The following is a 21,611-nucleotide window of genomic DNA, read 5'->3' as shown; positions in this document are numbered from 1 at the left end:
TTCCTCCATTTCTCCTGCATGCTGTCACAATGCCTTAGGTACCTGATGGTGCTTTCGTCCGCACAGGATCCTCCACCAAAACCCACAGAGCAGCCAAGAAGGAGCGTGCCTCCGACCCCCGGGAGGAGAACGTCACCACAGAGAAGCTGACGGGGGATGTGGACACCCAACGGCGGCTCTCACCTGGCAAACCTGGTGATGCCATCACTGACCTGGATGCACCTGCCACCTTTGCCAAGGTCTCCTCATCACGCCAGGCAGCTGCTCCCAAAGGTCCCCCAGTGATGAGGTCAGCAACAGGTGTCCCAGAGCATCCTCTGGTAGCAGCCAGCCCCACCGTCCCAGGGCTTGGGGACAGCGCTTCCCGCCCGGGGCACCCCGTCTCACCAGTGGTACGCGTGAAGCCAGGACCACCGGGGCTGCCGGGACCCCCAGGGCTGCCGGTGAGTGGCGGTGGCTGCGGGAGGGGAGGGATGGATGGATGGGGGGTGGTGCGTCTTCCTCTCCGGAGCGAGTGGTGGGCACAGGCTGCTGAGGCACGGTGCCGGCAGCTCGCCATGGGAAGTGGGGCAGGAAAACCTCCTCTGCGCGGGCGGTGCGGGCTGTGCACCAGCCTGGCCCTGCGAGGAGGTTTTTTGATGTCCCTGAAGGAACTTCACTGGAGAGGAGAAGCCTGTTCCCTTATCCCCTGTGCCCTAGAGATGCTCTCAAGTCATTTAACGAGATGTTGAGTTTTGTTTCACGCTAGTCCTGCCCAGAGGCAGGCTGAGGGGCTGAGAGCAGGGCCAAGCCGTCTCCTCCAGCCCCGTCGCCGCAGCAAACCCCAGGCGTAAGCCCGTGGCCTCCGCTGGCATCGCTGTCCTTTGCTTCTCTACACCCAAAAACTTGTGATTTGGAGCAGAGCGTTGAATTTGACTTGAAATGATTTTTGACTGTTTTTCAGATTATTCTTCCATTGTAGTAGGTGAAAAAGGGGAAACTTTTACAAATTGGTAAACTTAGAATAGATAAGTCTTTAGAGAAACTCTCCATCTTCTTTGAGAAGTAGCTAAAAAATGGATTTGCAGATTTTTCTGTGTTTATTTCTCCTGCAAAAATTATTTCCCTCGTTTGGCTAAATTTTCTTAACAATTGCTCTAGAAAATTGCATTTAATTCAGCCAGTGCCACTGCCAGAAGTGACCCTGCGCACCTTCTCCTGCTGAGGAGCTCGAGGCTGCCCTGGGGGCTTCATCTGGATGCTGCAGGCCAGGTCTCCACGCACAACTTTTTTTACAGCTTTGTTTGAGGGACCTGGCACTAAATTCATCATCGGTGAGCCAGGCTTTGTAGGATGGCAGTTAAATTTAGGACTGCTAGCTTCCCCCTCGAGCCACCTCCTCACTGCTGCAGCCTGCAAAAATAGAAGGAAATGGCGAAAGGAACAGATGCCGAAGGATGAAAAAATCCCGGGAGTGGAGGGAGCGTCGCTGTCAGCCGGCAAGAGGGCAGGCAGCGTGGGGAGGGGACCCAGCCGGGAGGGAATTGCTTTTCCCTCCTGGAGAAAGCGTTGAGATGGGTTTTTTCTCAGTCTTGAGCATCCCAGGTGGAAACACGAGTACGGCGTTAGGAGTTTGGGTTTGAGATGCTGGTGTAGGCTTGCAGCTCTGCGGTGGCACATGCCCTGCATGGTGAGAGCTGTTATTTTAGCTAAAATTATGTGCTGAGCCTGGCAGCCTTTCCTGACATTTTGTTACCACTCCCCAGGGCTGAGGGCAGGTGGGCTCTGCCCTTGCTGCCGGTCCCCGAAGGTCCTCCTGCCTCCCTGGGTCTCCATCCCACCAAGACCCCCTGGCTGTCCTGAGCCGTGGTGTGGTCTGGGCACCTAGAGCCTGTTTTGGGGCTCTGCCCAGCCCAGGCACCCCAAATTCACACGCACACGCCTCGCTGCTGCTGTGCCACGCGCTCGTGGTGATGGCAGGAGAGGTGTGATGGATGGTTTGGGTGTTTCCATGTATCCTGTGGAAGGGAAGCCAAAGAGTCGGTGTCCTTGCTTTGGAAAACTCTGTTAAAAGGGATTTGGGTGTTTTCCTTTGCGGATGGGACTTTGCCTCACGCCTGGTTTCGGTGGTGGTGGTGCTTCCTGGGCTGGTGGCTCACCCTCCTACTGCATCACCTCGCAGCCAGGACCAGGGCACGGGGCAGGGCGGCCGTCTGAAGGCGACACCTCTCGTTGTGCTCAGAGGAAAGGTTTGGCAATAACGGGGTTTTTGCACCAACCTTCTCACTTGCGGGCTTTTTCTCCTCCACTTTCACTGGGGAAATCAGCGGGGCACAGACCTCCAGCCTTGCCCCACCACACCATGGGTCCTGGCCCTCGGTGCAGGTCTCTGTATGGCTGCTTTGCCACCCTCAGAGACTTTTATGCCTTTGCAAAAACACTTTGAGCAGCTGTTCTGGTCGGGAGGTGAGGATGGAGGTTTATTTACCCTCCTCCCAAGTCCTGATCGTGCCCTAGTGCTGTTTGGGCGTTCATGGACTGCAGACCCCGCAGATCGAGTGCCCTCCGTTCCCATCCCAGCCGTCGTCCGCTGCAAAGGCACTGGACATTGGTGGGGAAAAAAAACCCAACACATTGTGAGAAGTGGAAAGCGTTTCTTACTTTAAAAGCTGCTGATTTTTATGATCTTGCTAATCCTTGTGGGGATTTCATTGTGTTGCCAGTGTTCAAAAGCCCCTTGGCTTTTACAGACAGCGTTCCGTGGGGGTTCCCAGCTGTCAGAACATCCCCACAGGCTTTTCTTTTCCTTTTTCTTTTTTGGTTTCTGTTACTCAAACCTAGCACTGGCGGGCTGACGTGGTTTCTATTCCTCGGCTTCAACTGAATCCTGCTGGAGGCAGCTGGTGTCAGGGATGGCACAAACGCGGGCGGCGGGTGGATGCGAAGCCGTCCCCGCGCTCTCCTCTCGGGAGCCATCGGCTGCTCCAGGACACCCGTCTGGTGCGCCACGGGAGGAGGGATGGTGCTGTGTGCAGTTTGCAGGGTGAAACACCTTCTGGATGAGATCTCTTGGCTTGATTTTCATTTTTCTCTCCTGAAATGCTACAGCCCTTGGGTTCGTTGTTCCTCCTCCTTGTTGAAGGATCTGATTTCTGTCCACGTCCAGGGTGGAGAGGATGAGCTTGTCCCCAGGCACGTTGCAATGGGCTCCTTGTGCCCACAGTAAAATCCCAGTGACTCCAAACTGGGTTCTTTCCTGCTGAACTGGTCTCTCAGCAGCATGTATCCAGCTCCTTAAAGGAGGGGTGCTGGTGGATAAATAGAGGGGCGCTGGGAGGGGTCCCTGCCGGTTCTGGTGCATGTTTTAATATTGTGGGCAGGAATCACTTCATTTTACCTCCTTCAGCAATGGTGGGCTTGGCAGTGTTAGGTTTACTCTTAAGAGAGATCTCAAGATCTTTTCCAGCCTAAATGATTCCATGATTCTAATATCCAAGGTTTGAAAATTAAATCAGAGTTGGCAGCATTGCTGCTGCTGCGGGTGCCATTTGGCACGAGCACGTGCCGGCCACATGCTGAGCTCGGGGGACATAGAATCATAGAATGGTTTGGGTTGGAAGGGACCTTCAAAGATCACGCAGTCCGACCCCCCTGCAAGGAGCAGGGACATCTCCAACCAGATCAGGTTGCTCAGAGCCCCAGCCAACCTGGCCTGGAACGTTTCCAGGGATGGGGCATCCACCACCTCTCTGGGCAACCTGTTCCAGTGCTCCACCACCCTCAGTGTAAAACATTTTTTTTCTGGTTTCTAATCTAAATCTACCTCCCTCTATTTTAAAACCATCACCCCTAGTCCTGTTGCAACAGGCCCTGCTGAACAGTCTCTTCTCATCTTTCTTGTAGGCCCCCTTGAGGTGCTGGAAGACCGCTATAAGGTCTCCATGGTCCCTAGCCCTCGGGGAGGGGGGAACAGAGCCACAGAGCCCCATGGGGCCTCTTTCGGATCTGGGCAATTTAAGAGGCTGAAGTCCCCGTGGTGAGACACCCCTTAATCCCAAAGCCATGGACACACAGCTTGGCCTTTTTACCCAGGAGGTAAAAGCAGGCCTTTTACCTGCCTCAGTGGCCGCAGCCATGTCTGTGCGGGGCGGTGTAACTCAGCGTGGATTCCCAGGCTTGCTGCCGGGCTCGGACAAGGCCGTTGTGGACTCAGGACAAACCCGGTGGCTATAGTTGAAGCCGTCAGAGCTCTGCAGCAGGCACGCAGGCGGACGCCAGTGCAGCCCGCCAATCCACTCTCCGTCTCTACCGATGTCTTCCAGGCAGATTTCTTTCATCACGAAAAGCCGGCATCTCCCCTCTGACTCTGTTTCTATCTGGACAGATGTTTTGGGAAGCCTTGAGGTGGGGTCACCACTTGGCCAAAATGTGACTGGAGGATGGACTAGATCAAGTTAGAAGCTGCAGATGTTTGCATCCTCATCCAAACTACTGTTTGAGCGTGTGGCCATGATCCAGCTTTATGGGATTTTTTTTTCCTAACACACTGCCTTTCCTCACCAGGTGTTGGAAAACGTGCTCCTGCTCCCCAGCCGTGTGGTCCGGGCTAGTTCTGTGATGGATGCCGTGGGATTAAGCCGCTCAGCTGGCTGAGCAGCTCCCTGATGCCGGGGCAGGAGAGTGGGAAGGGAGCAGCGTAAAACAGGGTGCTCCTTCCACCCCCTCTGCCCTCGGGGTGCTTCTCTGAGACTTGGTGCTGCTGCTTTGCTCTCAATCAGCTGCTCCAGCTCCTGCTTCCCTGGAGCTGGAATGTCCCTGGCTGTGGCACTGCTCACCCAGGCGCTGCGGGATCTCCCCTGGTTGCGGAGGGTCTCCCTTCGGGGTGACGCAGCTCCCCTCCTTTGCCTTTCAGGGCTGTCCTGGGAGACGTGGACTGGTGGGACCCAAAGGAGACAAGGTGAGCACAGAGGAGAACGCAGGAAGGTACGGGACAGGGTGTAGGGGCTGGGGCGAATACCACAGATGGTTTAGGTTGGCTTGGGTGGTTTTCATCAAGAGGGCGGGGTGAGCTTCTGAAGCTGGAGTCTGGTGGCCCTTTATGTGTGTTTGGAAGAGGAAAGGGCTGGTTTTTCTGGGTATTTTAAGCCCAGGCTCAGGACTGAGCTGAGTGTCTGGACAAGCTGCTGCCTTTCATCGGAGCCACTGAACGGCTCTGCAGAGGTGGCAGAGCCAGGAGATGAAGCACCTTTAGCTCAGGTCACCTGGAGAAGGGATGCTGGCATGTCCAGCCCTGTGCTATGTCCTCCAGTTCATCCTGGAGGGACGCCTGTCGTCCAGCACGGCGTTGGGCAGACCTGCAGCTGCCCTGCCTGCCTTACTTTCCCTGTGCTTACGGTGTTTTAGATCTCAAGAGCCGGTTTGAACCCAGGAGTTATCAATGTGCCTAGACCCAGACTTGGTCAGAGCCTGTGTCCAGCCTGTGCTGACTGTTAAACCCCCAGCTGGTTTTAAGGAGCTGCCCTTGTCTTCCTAGGGGCACCCTGGAGCCATGGGGCGGACGGGCCCCCCAGGCGACCCAGGCCCTGTGGGCATCCCCGGCGTCCCCTCCGTCGTGCTCTGGAGGAACTCCCGGGAAGACTGGCAGACCTTTATGGTGAGCTGCAGCGAGCACTTGGGGAGCCCCTGTTCCACCTCTGCTCTGCATGGCTGAGACATGGGAGGAAGGGGTCGCCATGGTTTGAGATTCCTCATCTGTGGGCTTTGTACATTTTGCACTTTGGAATTGGGTTTCTTTCACCCCAAGGCTGCAGTGCTGGAGAGCATCTCCGTGCCTGCGCCGGGGTGATCGCCCTCCTCCCCGGGTGTGTGGGGCAGACCTCTGGATAATGAATCCCTGTTGTCAGGGCTGCTGACGCTCCGTGCTCTGCACACTAAGCCGGAATTGCACTTTTTTTTTCCCTGCCTGTGTTTGAAAATGGATCTCAGCTGAAGCTGGAGGGCTGCCGGGGTCCTGGCCGCAGTCTCCTGTCGGGGTTTGTGTGCTGGTGCTTTTGGCAAAGCGCCTATCTCGAGGGGAAGGCAGCGTCTGGTGAGGATGACGTGGGGCACCCAAAAGCCGTGCTGGGCTATTGTGTCAGTGGCCGTATGACCCCGGCAGCGCCGGCGGCGGCGTTTCGCTCGGCAGCAGGAAGCGGGAGTGCAAAGCCGTAGGCTGGGTTTTGCTAATCTTTGTTGAGATAGCGCCGGGGTGAAAAGCTGAGTGCTGGCTGCTGTGAGGATGGGGGGGCTGTCTGCTTCTGCAACCCCCTACAACTTACTGGGGTGCTGGGGAAATGCTGTGGCTTGGGCCAGTGCTGCTCCTGTGAGCCAAAGGCTTGCGATTTGGGGGCTGGAGGGGAGGCATCCTGGGCTGCTGGGGTTTGTTTTTGGCTCAGCCGCTGGAAACACGAGTCAGCGGAGCCAGCTCTCGGGTCAGGGGACATAACGTAGTGTGAGAGACAGGGAAAGCAACGGACATTGTTGTTGGGATGCTCGTTTATAGTTGTTGGGATACTCAGTAGCCTCTCCTGCTCCTTCCTGGTGAAACAAACCTTTCCTCTTCATGGGAACTGGGCAAGACCAGCCTAAGGCCACTGGGACTCTGCTCCAAGCCCTTGCCCTGCATTTTTTTTCATGACAGGTTGGCAGATGTTGGGTTTGCCAAGAAGCTGTCCCGGTGTAACTCAAGGGACAAGGAGCTGTTGCTGTCTTGTTGGGCAGTGTTGACTTTGGTAGTGGTGGGGTCCCAAAGCCGGGGAAGGAGGAATGAGAACTGGAGCATCCGCAGGGAACTGAGGGCTGGTAACCTTTGAGGAAAAGAAAATAATTGCTCCATGCAAAAAGGAGGCAACCCTTAGGGATTTCCTGCTCCTCGAAGGTCGGCAGGTAACACGGCTCTGTGACTCCATGGCTTTATGGCTGAGGAAGGTGGTCACAGGGTGGACTGGGAGGGTGACCTGCCCCGCTTTCGGGAGGGTTTTCCCTGCCCCGCTCTCAGGCTGGAATTTTCCAGGAGGACAGACCCACACTCCCCATCCTCTGTCCCCTCTGTTTGCTCATGATCCTTGTAGGCTTCACACTGCCCCCCTGCCAACCAGAGCCACTGGTCTGCGGGCAAAGCGCCGACTGCTTCCTGCTGAAATTGCAGAAGGCAATTAATTTCTTTCCCCTCTCCTTGGCATCTGGTACTCTGAAATACGAGTTCACGTCTCCTGTGGTTTGGGTTTTTTTTTCCACTTTTTAAAAGGTTGGAATTTTTTTTTTTGAAGCCTCATGAAATAATATCCTGTCCCGAGTGAACTTGAGTTCCCCAGTTCCCAAGAAAAGGCAAAAGCATTGGCCATGCTCCAAGTCCCCCCCCCCAAAAAACGTTTTTGTGAGCAGCTTTGAGGGAAATGAGAACTGGCTGGGCAAGAGGATCATGGCCTGGCTCTGGCAGGCTGGCAAGGACTGCGCCCGTTTGCTCACGGTGATCGATTCGGAATCGACTTGAAAGGAAACGAGATGCCTGGTGCGGCGTTGGAGCTGGTTAGACGCATGCATCCATCATCTGCTCCCCAGAGTCCTGCTTGTTATTAGAAATATTTCCGTATGTTGAAAGGTCTGTGTTTGTTTTTTGTGAATGAGTTCCCTGGCTTTTTCCCTTCTCTCTCCTCTGGTATCGGAGGATGGATCTTTGGAGAGGGGGGACAGGAGGGGGTTTCCTGGCACCCCTGAGACTGAAGCTGGGGAGCACGTGGGAATCCTGCCCCTCCAGCTGCTTGGGATTGGGGTGAGGAACAAGGAGGGAGCTTTTTTTAGCCTTTGAGGCAAGCTAGGGTTTGGAGGAGCTGCCTGGACCATAAGTCTGGGCTCACCGTGGGGAGGCGTAGGGAGGAGGAGGAGGAAAGGTGGCTTTTGCCTCCTGAACGTCTGTGGTTTGTGCTGCTGGGAGGGCAGGAGGATGGCTGGTAGTTGGAGATAGACATCATTTTGTATCCTGGGTATCTCCCAAAACCTAGGGAAGCCTGGCTTGGAAGCGTGTGGAGAGGAGGTGGCACTGCGAGTTTTTAGGACCTTTATGCTGGCTCTGAAATACGATGGGATCAGCTGTGGCTGGGGTGGGATGAGCCCACCCTGTAGCTTTTGGGTGGCTTTTTCCTCTTTGTGGTCATTTGGTCTTCTAAAAAATTGGAGGTGCATGAAAGGTTTGGCTGCTAGGAGCAGTGAGGAGAAAGCCTGCTGGCCACCACTGCCTGGGCATGTCCTCGTCTGGGGCTTCAGATGGGGCTGGTCAGGATGGGGTTTCCCACCTGGGGCAAACTGCAGTGTCTAAAGAGCTGGTTTTAGTCCAGCTTGGGCTAAACATGATGGTGCCTGCACTCACCAGTAACGTGTTTCCAACCTCTCCACATGCAGAACATTTCTGGTGTCCCAAGGCTGCTAGGGCATCTGTGGGAGAGCTGAATTTCAGCAGATTTCAGAAGCAGGGTCTCAGTCCTTGCTAATGAGGCCAGCAGCTCCTTGTCTCCAACACATTGTCCTCAGGTTGAGCATTGTTCTGTGTCTTGCATACACATAGTATTAAAAAAAAATAGAGGACTGGTTCATTGCTGTGTCTTCCTAAGCAACAGGAAAAAGACTTTAAAGCCAGCAAAAAAAAGAGATTTAGGGGTTGTTTTAACGGTTTGCTTCCCCCTCCTCATTCTCCTTTCAGCAATCATCTTTTTACCAGCTTCTCCACGCCGGCTGGCCGGTGAGTATCGCTCTTCAGCAACTTGCTGTGGTTCGTTTTTTCCTCAGCTTGGGTTTTCCTCTCTCCAAGCACTTTGTCAGTGGGATTTGTTTTACCAACATTTCTCTTTTTAACCTAGAGAAAACCCGGAGCCCCTGGGCCTCCAGGACATCCAGGGAAAACAGGAGCACCTGTAAGTAAGGAAAGGCCCGGTGTCCCCTCCGCGGCTGGGTGCCACCCTGGCTGCCTGGAGCAGCTTGCAGAGTGGACATCTCCAGCTGCTTGGGCTGCCCCCAAAAGCATCTGCTGCCCGGTGGCTTCTGGCACCTTGGGGACTGGGTTTCAAAGAAGCCTAATGGTTTGCTTGTTTGTTTCCCACCCAAACCCTACTGATGTTTGGTGTCTAACTCCCTGGGTTTCGCTGACAGACGTGGCCCCTGCCCCTCTCTCGGCCAGCTGAACGGTGCTGGTTTCTCTTTCTGGGATGTTGGGTTCCTTCTGCTGCCCCCATGTCCCCCCTGTCCTGGTCGCAGACCCCGTGGAAGCGAGCAGGGTGGTGGGCATGCCAAGCTTTGGGTGCAAATCCTCCTGTCTGCCCTTCCCAAAGGCACCTCTGTGTGTTGCTCCTTGTCGTCCTCCTGGCAGCCTCCTTGGGGCTCGGGGTCTCAGGGAGAAGTTTGTTGACTCCATCCCCGTTTGTGCGTAGGGACCCTGCGGAGATCCAGGGGAGCCAGGCCAGAAAGGCCGGCGTGGCTACACGGTGAGTGGGGGTGCTGACGAGGATGCCTGGCTGCGGGGCGGCCAGGGGGCGGGGGGCTTGGCCACGGGACACCCAGTGCTTTTGTCCCAAAAGCACCCTGTCCTTTGTCACCTTCTGGAAACCACACACCTCCTTCCCCGCGGCTCTTGCCAAAGGGACGCGTGAGCTCTGCCCCTGCCCCGTGGCGGGAGCTGCCGTGCAGCTCCTGGGACCCAGCCGACCCCCAAGACTCAGCGAGCACAGCTGCCTGGGGGGTGCCCCACAGGGAAAAAGAAAGGCGAGCAGATGTCCCAGTCTCCCAGGATCACTGGAGCTTGCAGCCCACTCTCCCGCCCGTGCTTGGTGGTGCCCAGCCCTCTTGGGAAGGGCTGGTGCCTCCCGAATCATGTCGCCCTCAACAGAGCCGGTGCGCCGGTGTCCCTCGGCATCCCCCTGCTCTCACAGCCCGTTTGTCCTGGTTGCTGGTGGGCTGCTCCGAAGGGATGACAGCACCTGTCCCTGCTGCTCCTCAGCTCCTTGCTCACCTATCTACAGCAGCCACCGTCTCCTTCAGCCCTCCAGTGTTTCCCATCCTGCATAGCATTGCCGCAATGACCTCAACCATGCCACTGGGGTTCCCTTGGCTCCCTTTCTTCCTTTCTCCTCACCATCATCTTTATCCACGTGTCCTCCTCTCCAAAACTGGGGTGGCTTTTCCTCTGGCTTGAGAAGAGGAGCCAAGGACAGGCTGGGCTTGCACGGACTGATGCTGAAGGAGGATTTGGACGAGCTGGCGAGCGGGCTGTGGGCTGGTTCCTGGCAGCTGTGTTGAACCTTTGAGTTCATGGCAAAAGTTAGAGTCGTAGCTTGGGCAAGAAACGCAGCTACACGACCAGGCGCTGTGTCTGCTCTCCATCACGTGTCTGGCTGCCGGGTGTCCCGTCACCCTTGGCCCCGCTCCCTGGGGATGGTGTTTTACCAGCTGCCAACATCTGGAAGGCATCACTGACTGTGTTAAGCTGGCTGAGTGTAAACACTGGAGTCTGGCGTAGCTTAATCAAAGGTGCCAAGTTGTTCTCCATCTTCACGTAAACAGGATCTGCTAGGGGAGTCGGCAGTCGAAGGGGGATTAGCACAGAAACGGAAAGGACCGTTTTTTCCACCCATCAGTTCATCTGCAAGCCTGATGCCTTCGGTTCAGGAGGCTGTGAAAATCTCCCCCTGCCCGTCTCCTTGCGAAGCACGTGCGTGCAAAAGCACACAGCAGGCAGAGCTCAACGTTTATTGGTTTTGTAATAACGTGGATTTTTTTTTTTTAATTTCCCATGCTTGGCTTTTTTCTCCCCAGGGTGAACCGGGGCTCCAGGGCTTGCCCGGCCGTGCGGGTTACCCTGGCTCGGATGGCTTCCCTGGCCTGGATGGCAAACCTGGCCCGTGGGGGCTGCCGGGAGAGCAGGTGAGCCGCGGGCAAACGGGGCCACGGCGTGGCCGGCGTTGCGGTGGGGAAGCTGCAGGCCCAAGCTCCAGGCAGGAGACAAGGGGGTCCTAACGCTGGTGCTTTTTACATCCGCTTGCCCGCTTTAACTGAAATATTCCTCCTAAGCCTGCAAACCCAGGCGCTCCTGGATTAGTGCCTTGGGGTCCATGTGTCCCCCAAAAAAGGGCTGTGGAACATCACAAACGTGCGGTGGGGATGACTCTGTGGATCCTGCACTGGGGTGGGCCTGAGCACAAGGGCTGGGCTGCTCTTCCACATCCGAACCCCCTGAGTGGTTTTACTGGTGGAAATAACTGGTGGGGGGCACGGAAGAAAGAAGTGATGGCAATTATGGGCTGCCTGGAGAACTGGTTGCTTGGTGGTGGGATGATCCCTGCCCTTTTCCAGACCCCCAGCAGCAATCCTCAGGGCACGCGGGCAATGTGCCCAGGCTGGGAGCTTTCTCAGGGGGCTTGTGGAGGAAGGAGACGGGGACTGGACCACACTGGGAGGTCTGGGGCTCTCGGCAGCCCCCCAGGAGTCTGTACCGGGGTGGCCGTGGGCAGGGGGCCGCAGCTGCCGGGGAGCAGGGCTGGAGCTGGACGTGAGTGGGAGGCACGGGGCAGCCCCTCAGCACCCACTCTGCTCCTTCCTCCTCTCCCCAGGGACTGCAGGGCTTCCGGGGAGACCGGGGGCCGGCTGGCGAGAAGGGAGAAGAGGTAAGCTGGCGGTTGCTTGCTCAGCTGCTCGGTGCTGCGGACGCAATTCGGTGCCAGCCCCAGTCCCACCTTGTACACTTAATGCCAAGCAAAAAGAGTTTTTTGTTACTGGTTTCACTGGTACTGCACCAGCTTCACCTGGTACCGGTGTCCCCTTGTTAGTCTGATGTTGCGTTACGGTGTGGGGTGTTTGAAACTCAGTTTCTTCCTTCTGAAACAGGTTTATCATATATCTTTTCTGGCCCATACTTGGTACCCTCTTGCCCATGAGCATCATCCCGGCATCCAGATGGAGAATCTCTTGCCCTTGTGCTTGACCTCTCTGCACTTGAGCCCGTGAAGCTCTGCACCGCTTGCAGGAGCCCGCGAAGCATTCTTTTCCTTCCCCAAGGCCACTGTGTGCAGCTCAAGGCACCGTCGTGTCCTCCAAGGCACAGGCAATGGTGCGGCGCTGCCGTGGAGAGCCCCGTCCCAGCCTGCGGGTGCTGGGACCCCTCTGTGTCACCATGGTCCAACCCTAGCTTGGGACACAGGAGCAGAGTAGCCGCAGCAGGGTGGCCCTGTGCTGGGGACAAGCAGCCAGGCTTTTCTTCTGGGGCTACCCCACTTGGCACAAGTTTGAGGGTCCCCAACCTTGGGCACAGCAGCCGCGTTTTAGCTCCTGATGGTCCAGCTGGGGCTCACACATCTTTGTTGTTCCCATTTCAGGGATTCTTGGGTGACCCTGGACCGGTCGGGGAGAAAGGAGAGAAGGGAGCGAAGGTGAGGGTGTCTGTCCTGGCTCTTCGCAGCCCTGCCTGGCTCGGGCGGGAGGTTGCTCCCCCAGCCCCACATCGCGCCATCCTCCATCACTCAGGCTGCTCTTGGCTTTTCCAGGGGGTGAAGGGTGAAAACGGCCTGCCAGGTCCTGCTGGGCTTCACGTGAGTCAATGGGGAAGCCTGGGGTGTCTCATGACCGCTTCTCCCCTCCATCCCCTTTCCTGGGCTGACCCCTTGGCTTTTCTGCGATGACCCCAGCTCCATCCCTGGTTCCAGCTCGCATTCTCCTGGCTTTGGGCAAAGCCCTCGAGGTCTCTGTGTTCTCCTTGACCCTCCTGCCAGGGATGGGACAAAGGCCACCTCGAGGTGCTTACCTCAGGGCGGGCATCTCACTGACGCTCCCCTCCTGGCTTCTCTCCCAGGGGATGTCGGGTCTGAAGGGTGCGACGGGCTTCCAGGGCCCCGTGGGGCCGGAGGTGAGTGGATTCGCTTTCTCTGCATCACCAGCTCTCCCCGAGGAGGCACCTTCCCCTTCTGCTGCCACCCACCACTGGAAAAATGGGTGCAAGGAGGGAGGGCTTGGTCTTTGCAGGTCACTGCCACTGCTCTGTGGTTTGCTCTTACAGAATTATTTTTTGTTTGGTTGGATTTTGGGATTTTTTTCCTGAAAGCTGGGCCTAAACTACATCTTCATGATCCTTTTGTATTTTTACATCTGCTTCTTTGTCCTGGGAATGGCTCTTATTAACGGGGAGATTGCCCTGGAGCACGTTGTCCCGCTGCACATCCATGGCAGGAGCGTCCCCTTCCCTCCGACATCTCCTGCATGGACACGTGCATCCCAGCTCCTTCTCCTGGCTGGCGATGAGGAGAAAGGAGCCTTTGCAGAGCACGTTGCACTGCGGTTTATTTTAGGTGACCACCTTCGGCAGAGACAAATCTCAGGCTGACGGCACCTGGGTTTTTTTTTTTTTTTTCCGTGCTGCTCTCAGCATGCCGATAGCTTAACTGCTGCCGCGTCTCTGGGAGGCATTGCAGCCAGGGAAGGGTTTGCAGAGGATTTAAAAGGAAAATTGAAATGATTTGGTGGTGATGAATGGAAGCATCTTCCAGTCTGAAGGGAGCGGGGATGCTAGGGGCTGGCCGCATCACTTTTGGAGGGACATGGAGTAGCTGAGGCTTGATGCGAGGAAGAGGGGGAATTTGGGATATGAAAACTAAAAAGGAGAGAATCAAAGCGAAACACTCTGGAAAAACAGCATCCTTTCTCTCCTGCTCCAGGGAGAAGGTGGCGCAGCAGGTGCCCCGGGCCCGGCCGGCCCCGTGGTGAGTGAGTCCTAGCTTTTGGGTTCAAGCCACCCCTGCAGCACGGGTGGTGGCTGGACTGGGGGAGCTGCTGGGTCCGGCTCGTGGCGGGAGCTGGGCAGGATCACCTGGGATGTGCCACCATGTCCTACCCAGTCTCATCCCTTGTGCTGGTTTACACCTGAAAAGAATGCATCTGCTTAAAAGGCGGCCTCCTGATCCTGGGGGGTGGGGGGGATGCAAAAGGACAAATGATGTTAAAACTCAGGCACACCAATAAAGCACCCCCAGCATCCCCACTAGCCCGGGGCTGCCTCTGCGGCCATGGGAGACGCTGGTGGGACCCTGTCCCATCTCCTCCTGCGTAGAGCACGCGGTCGCAGGGCTGAGCACGCTCTTGCGTTGCAGGGAGAGCCGGGCCAGCCGGGATCCGTTGGATGCCGAGGTGTCAATGGCTCTCAGGTGGGTCTGCCTCACTTCTCCATTGCTATTTGGGATTTTCCAACCCCTGTGCTCATCCCGTCCCTTCCCTGCTCTCTCCCCAGGGAGAAATGGGCCCTCCTGGGTTGCCGGGCCCCCGGGGCCCCAAGGTACGTCGGTACGCGCCTGCCTCGAGGGATGAGCCAACCTCGCGGTGGATGGGGTGGCTTGGGATGGCTGGCAGGAGTGCCAGGGTGGGAGGGTGTCTTGAGGGTCACCCGGCCTGGACAGATCTCCTCCAGCTTGGCTGTGACCTCAACCCACCCCAAAACCTGCAAGGAGGCTGAGGTGGAAGTGGGAATCCGTTCTGTACCCTTGGCACGGGCCGGCTGAGAGCCCTGGAGCTCCTCAGCAGCACCGTGTTTCCCAGGAGAGGTTTTGCAGTGGTGACTTTGCCCGATGCGTGCGGGGATTTGGTTCTAACAGCAGCTCCTCGTCCCCCGCTGCTTTGCAGGGACCGCAGGGCTTGCAGGGGAGACGCGGCACCCCCGGCCCCGGGGGCACGCAGGTAAGCAGGTGCCATCCTGGCTCAGAGGCCACTGTGTCCCCCAGATGTGGGTCCCCCCGTGTGTGTGTGGAGCGAAGAAGGAGCTGCTGGGACTTCTCCCCCATGCGATTTGCAAATGGGTGCAAAGTCCTTGACCCTGGGGAGCGGGTGGGTGGGAAGGGCCATGTCCCCGTGGGCAGGGTACTGCCCGTGCTCTGGGCAGGGGGGTGCAGGGAAGGGTGAGGCAATGGGGACATGGTCCCTGGGGTGTGACCTGCAGCTCCTGAGGGGCCGGGCAGGGTTCCTACGGGCTGGGGTCGCATCCAGAGAGCAGGACAGAGAGCAGCATCCCTCTTCTCCCAAAACTCCCACCACCTTTGCTTGTCCCCAGGGTCCAGCTGGGATGGAGGGCTCCGCGGGTCCCAAAGGAGACACGGTAAGAGCTGCTTGCTGCATCACGTTGACCTGGGTGGGGTGAAGCCTGGGCTCAAGCGCTGAGTGGTGGGGTCACAGCACCCATGGATCCCGGAGGAACCTGGCAGGCCTGGGGAGGGGACGCGGTGGGGCTGGGTGCGCGCTGCCCACCGTGGCGCAGGCTGATGGCAGCACCCCTCTTGCAGGGCGCAGACGGTGCCCCCGGGCTGAGGGGACAGCCGGGACAGGAGGGCCCCGGGGTAAGTCCGTGGGAGCGGGTGGTTGGTGCAGGGTGCTCTCAGCCTCCCTGTCGCAGCCCCCATAAGGACTGCGTCACCCCATCTCCTCGCGATATTTGTGGCACAAGGGCTGGTGGGGATGATGGCCACGTCCCTGATGGCCACGTCCCTGATGGCCATGCTCGTCGTTTCCAAATTCCAAAGCTCTTCTGGCTCTGCTGCTTGTAGGAACCTTGATTTTTTTTTTTTCCTTTTTTCTATGGATTTATCAGCAGAGATGCCCCAGCCCAGCCCTGCCTATCCCTTCCTTAGTCCACGATAAGGTGCACCCCTTTTCCCAAGGGATTTGGGTGCTGAGTGGCCCTTTCCAAAGGGCAAGGAGGCCGGGACAGCCTGGCCTTCCTCCTGCCCAGCTCACAGTGCCTCAGCTGAGCATGGCCCTTGGCGCGTTCGCTGAGACCCCGACATGTGGAGCTGAAAACTGGCGTGCTGGGGACTGCTTGTGGGGGTGGGGGCAGCATTGGGAGGGCTTCCACATCCCCTGGTCCCCGCTGGGAGCAAATCCCACCGTGGCATCGGCAGCAGCGACTCCGCAGAGATAAACTGATGTCTCCCATTTCTCAGCATCTTCCCATCCCTGCATCTTCCCGACCCAGGTTGTCAGCATACATGAGTGCATGCCATGTTTTCCTTTGCGGTTGTTTTTATTATTTTTTTTTTAACTTGCGTTTTCTGTCTCTCTCTGAAGGGGTTTATTGGCCTGCCAGGTTCAAAAGGCACCCGAGGAGAGCGGGTGAGTGACGCACCCATGCCACCCCTGCTTGGGATGCAGGAGAGCAGCAGTAGAGCAGCCCAGAGCGCCAGCTTCATGGTCTTTGCCTGGGTTTGAGCTTGGAGGTTGAATGGGTGACAACTGCAGTTGTTTGGGAAGGGGAGCTGCGCTTGGACTCGCCTTGCTGTGATGAGAGGAGCTTTCAGAGAGGACAGCACATCCTAAGATATTGTCCTCTCTGGGGAGGTGGCAAGAGAGTGCTTCAGCCTGTGTCCAGAGACACAGTGATGAGGACAAGGAGCTGGGCATCGAGCTGGCATCAGGGCAGTGTGGCTGGGATGCCACCACCGGCTGGGGGTGGGATGGCACAGGGTGCGGGAGGCACTAACGGTTTGGTGGGGGGTGAACCCAGAAGCTCTGGAGTCCCGCTGCCATGAGGAGTAGATCCAGCAGGTATCTGCTCCCAGCTCCGAAAGGCCCGTAGGGAGGAAAGCCCCGATCTAGATTAGAACCATAGCATGGTTTGGATGGGAAAGGACCTGTAAAGCCCACCCAGCCCAACCCCCCTGCCAGGAGCAGGGACATCTCCAACCAGATCAGGTTGCTCAGAGCCCCGGCCAACCTGGCCTGGAATGTTTCCAGGGATGGGGCATCCACCGCCTCTCTGGGCAACCTGGGCCAGTGTTCCACCACCCTCAGTGTAAAAAATGTTTTCCTAATATCTAATCTAAATCTGCCTCCTTCTATTTTAAAACCATCACCCCTTGTCCTGTCACAACAGGCCCTACTAAAGTTTCTCCCTGGGCAAAAAAAAAGGCAAAACTAACTTCCTTTGATGCCAGAATCAGATCACAGCATGCTTTGCTGCCACAAGGAGTGGCATACCAGGGTTTCCTTAGCATACCCTCCACCTCTGCCGCTCTTGCAGGGCTGTCGGGGCTCAGGTGGAGCCAAGGGAGACCTGGGAGCCAAAGGAGACAAGGTACCCAGGCTTGCGGGGGGGATTCCTTGAGCTGTTTTCTCTTTTCTGGTTCAAATGTGCTATTTTCCAGCCGGTGATGGGTTAGTGTGGATGTCCCACCCAGGGACACTTGGTTTTGGGGACTGTGAGAGCTGGGCAGCTCAGGCTGTGCCTGGTCCCGCCACACTGCTGCCCCGATCCATCCTTCCCTGCCCAGTCTGGCTTTGGCTATTTAAATAATATTACATTGCCCCATTGTCGGTGCCCTAGGGATGCTCTCGGAGGAGGGTGAGGGGCTCTAAATCCAGAGTGGCCCCATGGCAAAGGCTGGGTGTGCAGAGAGCTGGGACAACAGGGAATGGGTTCTCCTGGGGGTTCCTGCCCATGGGTCAGGGGTCCCGGGCCCTGGCTGTCCCTCCCATTTGCAAGCCCTGCTGTGACACGCTGTGTCTTGTTCCTCCCTCCAAGGGTCCTCGTGGAGCACAGGGAGCAAAAGGGCCCCCAGGGATTCGGGGCCACGTGGGCTTGCCGGGCTTTCCCGGCCCCCGAGGAGCAGCAGGGCCCCGGGGACCAGACGTAAGTGCTGCGGCGGGGCTGGGGTGGCGCGTGGCAGGACACGCGTGTGCCCCGTGTTGTGCCGTGGGGAGGGGACAGCCCTGAGGGACGTGGGCAGTGCTGCCTTGCCCGGGGTGAGCACCCCTGCCTGGGTTTGGCTTCCCAAGAGCCACACTGCTCTCTCCCACCCCCTAACCCTGGCTCCCCTCCAGCGTCCCAGGCATCGCCACTACCCTCATCCTCCTCCCACGGGCTGAAGGCACTGGGCTGTCCCCAGCCAAAAGCCCCCCTGGCAGCAGTACTGGTATCTCCTCGCTGATTGGGGCAGTGGGAGGTGGTGTGGGCTCGGGGACCCCTCTAACGGCACCACTGGCCCCTGTTCGGGGTGCAAAGCCCCCGTTATCGGGCTTGTGGGTGCCCCCAGCACCACTTTGCCCCAGCAGAGCTTTGACCCGGCTTCTCCGGACCCCTCCAGTGACCCGAAATCAGCTGGTGGGTTCAGCCATGCAAGGTGAGGGCGGGTCTGGGCAGGGGACTTCCAGCAGGTCCCTGGCTGCCTCTGCCCGAGCATCTTTGCAGGGCTCCCGCTGAGCCCCTGCCCCAGCCCAGCACCCTCAGCAGGTATTTCGGGAGCACAGATCGCTCTCTTAGGCTCAAGCTCACCTCTGACTCCCGGAGCCCGTGGTGCAGCTCCAGACGGCTGCCGTGTCCCATCCCGCTGCCCTGCCCGCCTCTGACCCTCCCCAGCTGCCCAGAGCCGAGCACAGCAGCGCTCCGGGAGCCACAGGAACCAGAAGACCATTTTCAGAGCGTTTTTTCCGCAGCGCCTGCTGCGAGTGAGCTGTCAGGATGGACAAACCCAGCTGCAGATCAATATTTCTCCCTGGGAGTTGAAGCCAGGCTGGCTGCTTATCTCCGGTGGTTTCCAGCTGCTCTGGAGAAGAAGAGGGGGTTCCATTTTCCCACCCACCTTTCTGGTCCGCAGCATCCCCCTGCAGTGATGCCCTGGGTGGGCTTTTGGGATGCCAGCCTGGATCCGCTCTCACAGTCGCTCTTCAGGAGGAGGAACAAATCCTCCCACCTCCTCGAGATGGAGATGCAGCATGACTCCTGCGGGTGCCTCTTCCACCCGGCCAAGCAGCGCTGCTGGCACACGGCGTTGGCCTGGAGCCGGGCTCCGGGCTGGGGCTGCAGCGCAGCAGGCAGGAGCCTGGGCTCACCAGCGCTTTGGGTCACCCTTAATTTGATCGGCAGGAACAAAAATACTCAACTGTGCTGCTTTTGGGCCAATGCTGGACCCGTTCAGGGTTTGGTTTGTTTTTTTTTTTCCTAGCTAGTTTTATAATTCTGGGGGATGAGGGATGTCCCCATCCCCACCCCAAAGCTCAGCTGATGCCCCGGGTCACTTTGCCATTTAATTAACGTCACCGCCAGCTGTGCCCCCTGTGTTTCTCCCCTGGATGGGACAGGGGACGGTGGCCACCGCGGCGGCAGAAGCGGGCAGAGGATGGGAGGCCGACCCCTCAACTCTCTCCTGGCAGGGGGAAGAAGGCCAGATGGGCCCGGTGGGGCTGAACAGCAGCGAGGGACCCAAGGTCAGCGCTGGCGTGTGCCGCTGCGTCCCCTGCTTCCCCATAGACTGCCCTCGTCCTTGCGCGGAGGGGCAGGGACGTGGCCACCCCACCCGTGACGTACAGCAGGGGTCCCGGAGTCCAGGGGACAGCGTCACGATCCCTCCCACCCCGGGGAGGGTCCCTGCCCTCTGCCCCCCGCCCCACCCCGTGTGTGGCATTCCCACGCCCGCTATGGCCACGCGCTGACCTGCCAACGTGGCGGGGGCTGGACGCGTCCCCTCAGCGCTCACTGGGGTGAGGGTCTGGGGGAGACCTGCGTGGTGGCCTAAAAATGACCGTGTTTCCCTCCCTGTGAATTTTAGGGAGGCCGAGGACCTGACGGCCTGAAGGGAACCCCAGGACCACGGGGAGCCCGGGTAACTAGTGGGGTGCTGCTACTTGTGGCTGAATCTTGGAGCGTCTTTGGCTGTGGGAGATGGGAACAACCCTGGGGAGCCTCCACTGCCAGCTCGGGATGCGCCGAGGCTGAGCTACGGCGTCTTCGGGCGCCAGCTTTGCCTCCAAATCCACAGCTTTAGTGCGGGCAGAAGGATGCTTTTCTCAACGCTTGCTGTTTTCCAGGGCCGCGTGGGTCAGCGTGGGCTGGTCGGAGTCCCCGGGCTGCCCGTAAGTAGCAGATGACCCGCGGCGCGATGCTGGCGCATGTGCTGTCGGGGCTCAGACAGGGAGCCGGACTCTTGGGGCACAGCGTCCCGGGATGAGGCTGGACCACTCTGCTTGGGAATTTGCACAGGATAAGTTGAGGACGAGCAGTTTGGGGGTTTTTGTTGTTGTTGGTGGTGGTTTTCTTTTTTTTTCATGTTCTGTGAAGTGTTTTGACAAGCCACCTGCCCAACACCATCACTTCCCTCTTACCCTGAGCGTAGACAATTCAGGAAATAACAACTTTTTAAGAAAATCCTGTTATTCAGAGTCGTGCTTGGTGAAGGAGGCAGGAAAAAATAGCTGGGGCAACAGAGGGAAAAACATGGTCGAGGTGTTCACAGTGGGAATGAGTTTCCTCCCACGCTCGTGTTATTTCTCAGCAGTCGCATCCAAAGGTAGGATGGAGCAGGGAGGAGCTGTGCGGGGATGAGCCGTGTGCTAACGAACCCAGGGCTCATTACAGACCAGATGAGCATGCTGGGGACCATGCCACCGCTGATTTGCCACCTTTCAATACTGGAGGGAGGCTCCGGGGCTGGACGAGCTCTCGGTGTGGGCACCCTGCCGCCGGGATCGCCTTCCCTGAGACGGGGCTCTCCTTCCAGGGCTTGCGGGGCGTCCCGGGAGCAGAAGGCGCAGAAGGAAAGCCTGGTACACAGGTTCCCATCCTATGCTCTGTACTTGACCGCGGGGCAGGGCTGGGGTGGTGGGTTGTATCATGAGGGGGAGCTCAGCCCAACTTGGGGGGACTTCCCAACCCCACCATTGCCATGTGGGTCAAGACCTTGACAGCATGATTGACCTTGCCACGATGTGCATCAGCTGGCTCTGGGCTGGTGTGGTGGGACTGGGAGAGGCTGCCTCTGCCTCCTCATCCTCATCATCACCTGCCTTCTCCTGCAGGGTCCCCCAGGGACCGTGGGCAGCCCGGGCAGGAGGGGACCACCGGTGAGTAGAGCCGCACAACTGTCTGATTTCTGTCCTTCATCCCCTCTGCTTGGCTCTCTCAGGAGCACGTCCTCAAAAGCACGTCTGTGGGACAGGGCGCAGGTGGTGGGGTGGCCCTGATGGAGCGAGACCAGCTGGAGGGCAGGGACCTGCTGAGGATCGTGCTAAGGGTACGAAGGAGAGGGAGAGGGGCAGCACATTTAAGAACTGGCTGCTGCAAGATGATTCCTCATCCCTGGTGCTGCTATCCAAAACAGGTCCAGCAGCAAGACCTGGGCTGGCAGCAAGATTTCCCTTCTGCAGGATTATTAATATTTATTTATCTTTGCTCTGAAATGCAAAAGGGAAAAAAAAAATCTGGCACTTCCCTCAAAATAAAATACGGGTGTTCAGGGCAGAGCCTCTCCATCCCTCCTGCTTTTGCCTTCCCTCTGTTTCTCATCTTCTGCCCTTTCCTCCAGGGTTTTGCCGGCTTGCAGGGGGGCCGTGGGCATGCAGGACCTCCTGGATCAATAGTAAGGGAAAAAAAATATGCCTTTGGTGTGAACTCTGCATTTTCTTAGGTGGGAAGTCAGCGGGGCTGACTGGCAGGGGATATGGGGCTTTCCCACCTTGGGAACTGGCAGGGGATCAAGGCATCTGTAGGACCTGAGTCTTTTCTTGTGAAAAGGCGTAAAAAAGCCTCCGTGGCAGAAATAGCTGGGGCTAGGGAAGAGCAGAATAATTTTCCCCAGGGATTCAGCCTG

The 21,611-nt window shown here is 57.8% G+C and overlaps 1 protein-coding gene across 1 annotated transcript in view; it reads left to right on the top strand.

Moving 5' to 3' along the window:
- Positions 1–21,611, top strand: part of LOC147598263 (uncharacterized) — a 43,174-nt gene that overhangs the window by 18,638 nt on the left and 2,925 nt on the right. Inside the window, exons 8-32 of the mRNA XM_086764211.1 lie at positions 67–443; positions 4,892–4,936; positions 5,513–5,632; positions 8,714–8,752; positions 9,438–9,491; positions 10,819–10,926; positions 11,613–11,666; positions 12,375–12,428; positions 12,543–12,587; positions 12,848–12,901; positions 13,707–13,751; positions 14,139–14,192; positions 14,276–14,320; positions 14,665–14,718; positions 15,089–15,133; positions 15,318–15,371; positions 16,099–16,143; positions 17,051–17,104; positions 17,552–17,659; positions 19,180–19,233; positions 19,575–19,628; positions 19,834–19,878; positions 20,523–20,576; positions 20,821–20,865; positions 21,327–21,380. Coding sequence (XP_086620337.1) covers positions 67–443; positions 4,892–4,936; positions 5,513–5,632; positions 8,714–8,752; positions 9,438–9,491; positions 10,819–10,926; positions 11,613–11,666; positions 12,375–12,428; positions 12,543–12,587; positions 12,848–12,901; positions 13,707–13,751; positions 14,139–14,192; positions 14,276–14,320; positions 14,665–14,718; positions 15,089–15,133; positions 15,318–15,371; positions 16,099–16,143; positions 17,051–17,104; positions 17,552–17,659; positions 19,180–19,233; positions 19,575–19,628; positions 19,834–19,878; positions 20,523–20,576; positions 20,821–20,865; positions 21,327–21,380 — 1,760 coding nt within the window. The remainder of the gene's footprint in view (positions 1–66; positions 444–4,891; positions 4,937–5,512; positions 5,633–8,713; positions 8,753–9,437; positions 9,492–10,818; positions 10,927–11,612; positions 11,667–12,374; positions 12,429–12,542; positions 12,588–12,847; positions 12,902–13,706; positions 13,752–14,138; positions 14,193–14,275; positions 14,321–14,664; positions 14,719–15,088; positions 15,134–15,317; positions 15,372–16,098; positions 16,144–17,050; positions 17,105–17,551; positions 17,660–19,179; positions 19,234–19,574; positions 19,629–19,833; positions 19,879–20,522; positions 20,577–20,820; positions 20,866–21,326; positions 21,381–21,611) is intronic.

The sequence above is a fragment of the Chlamydotis macqueenii genome, chromosome 20, assembly GCF_036417535.1.
Source record: "Chlamydotis macqueenii isolate bChlMac1 chromosome 20, bChlMac1.mat, whole genome shotgun sequence".
NCBI classification, from domain to species: Eukaryota; Metazoa; Chordata; class Aves; order Otidiformes; family Otididae; genus Chlamydotis; species Chlamydotis macqueenii.
The sequence above is the reverse complement of the archived record's forward strand: the minus strand, read 5'-3'. Positions and strand labels throughout refer to the sequence as shown.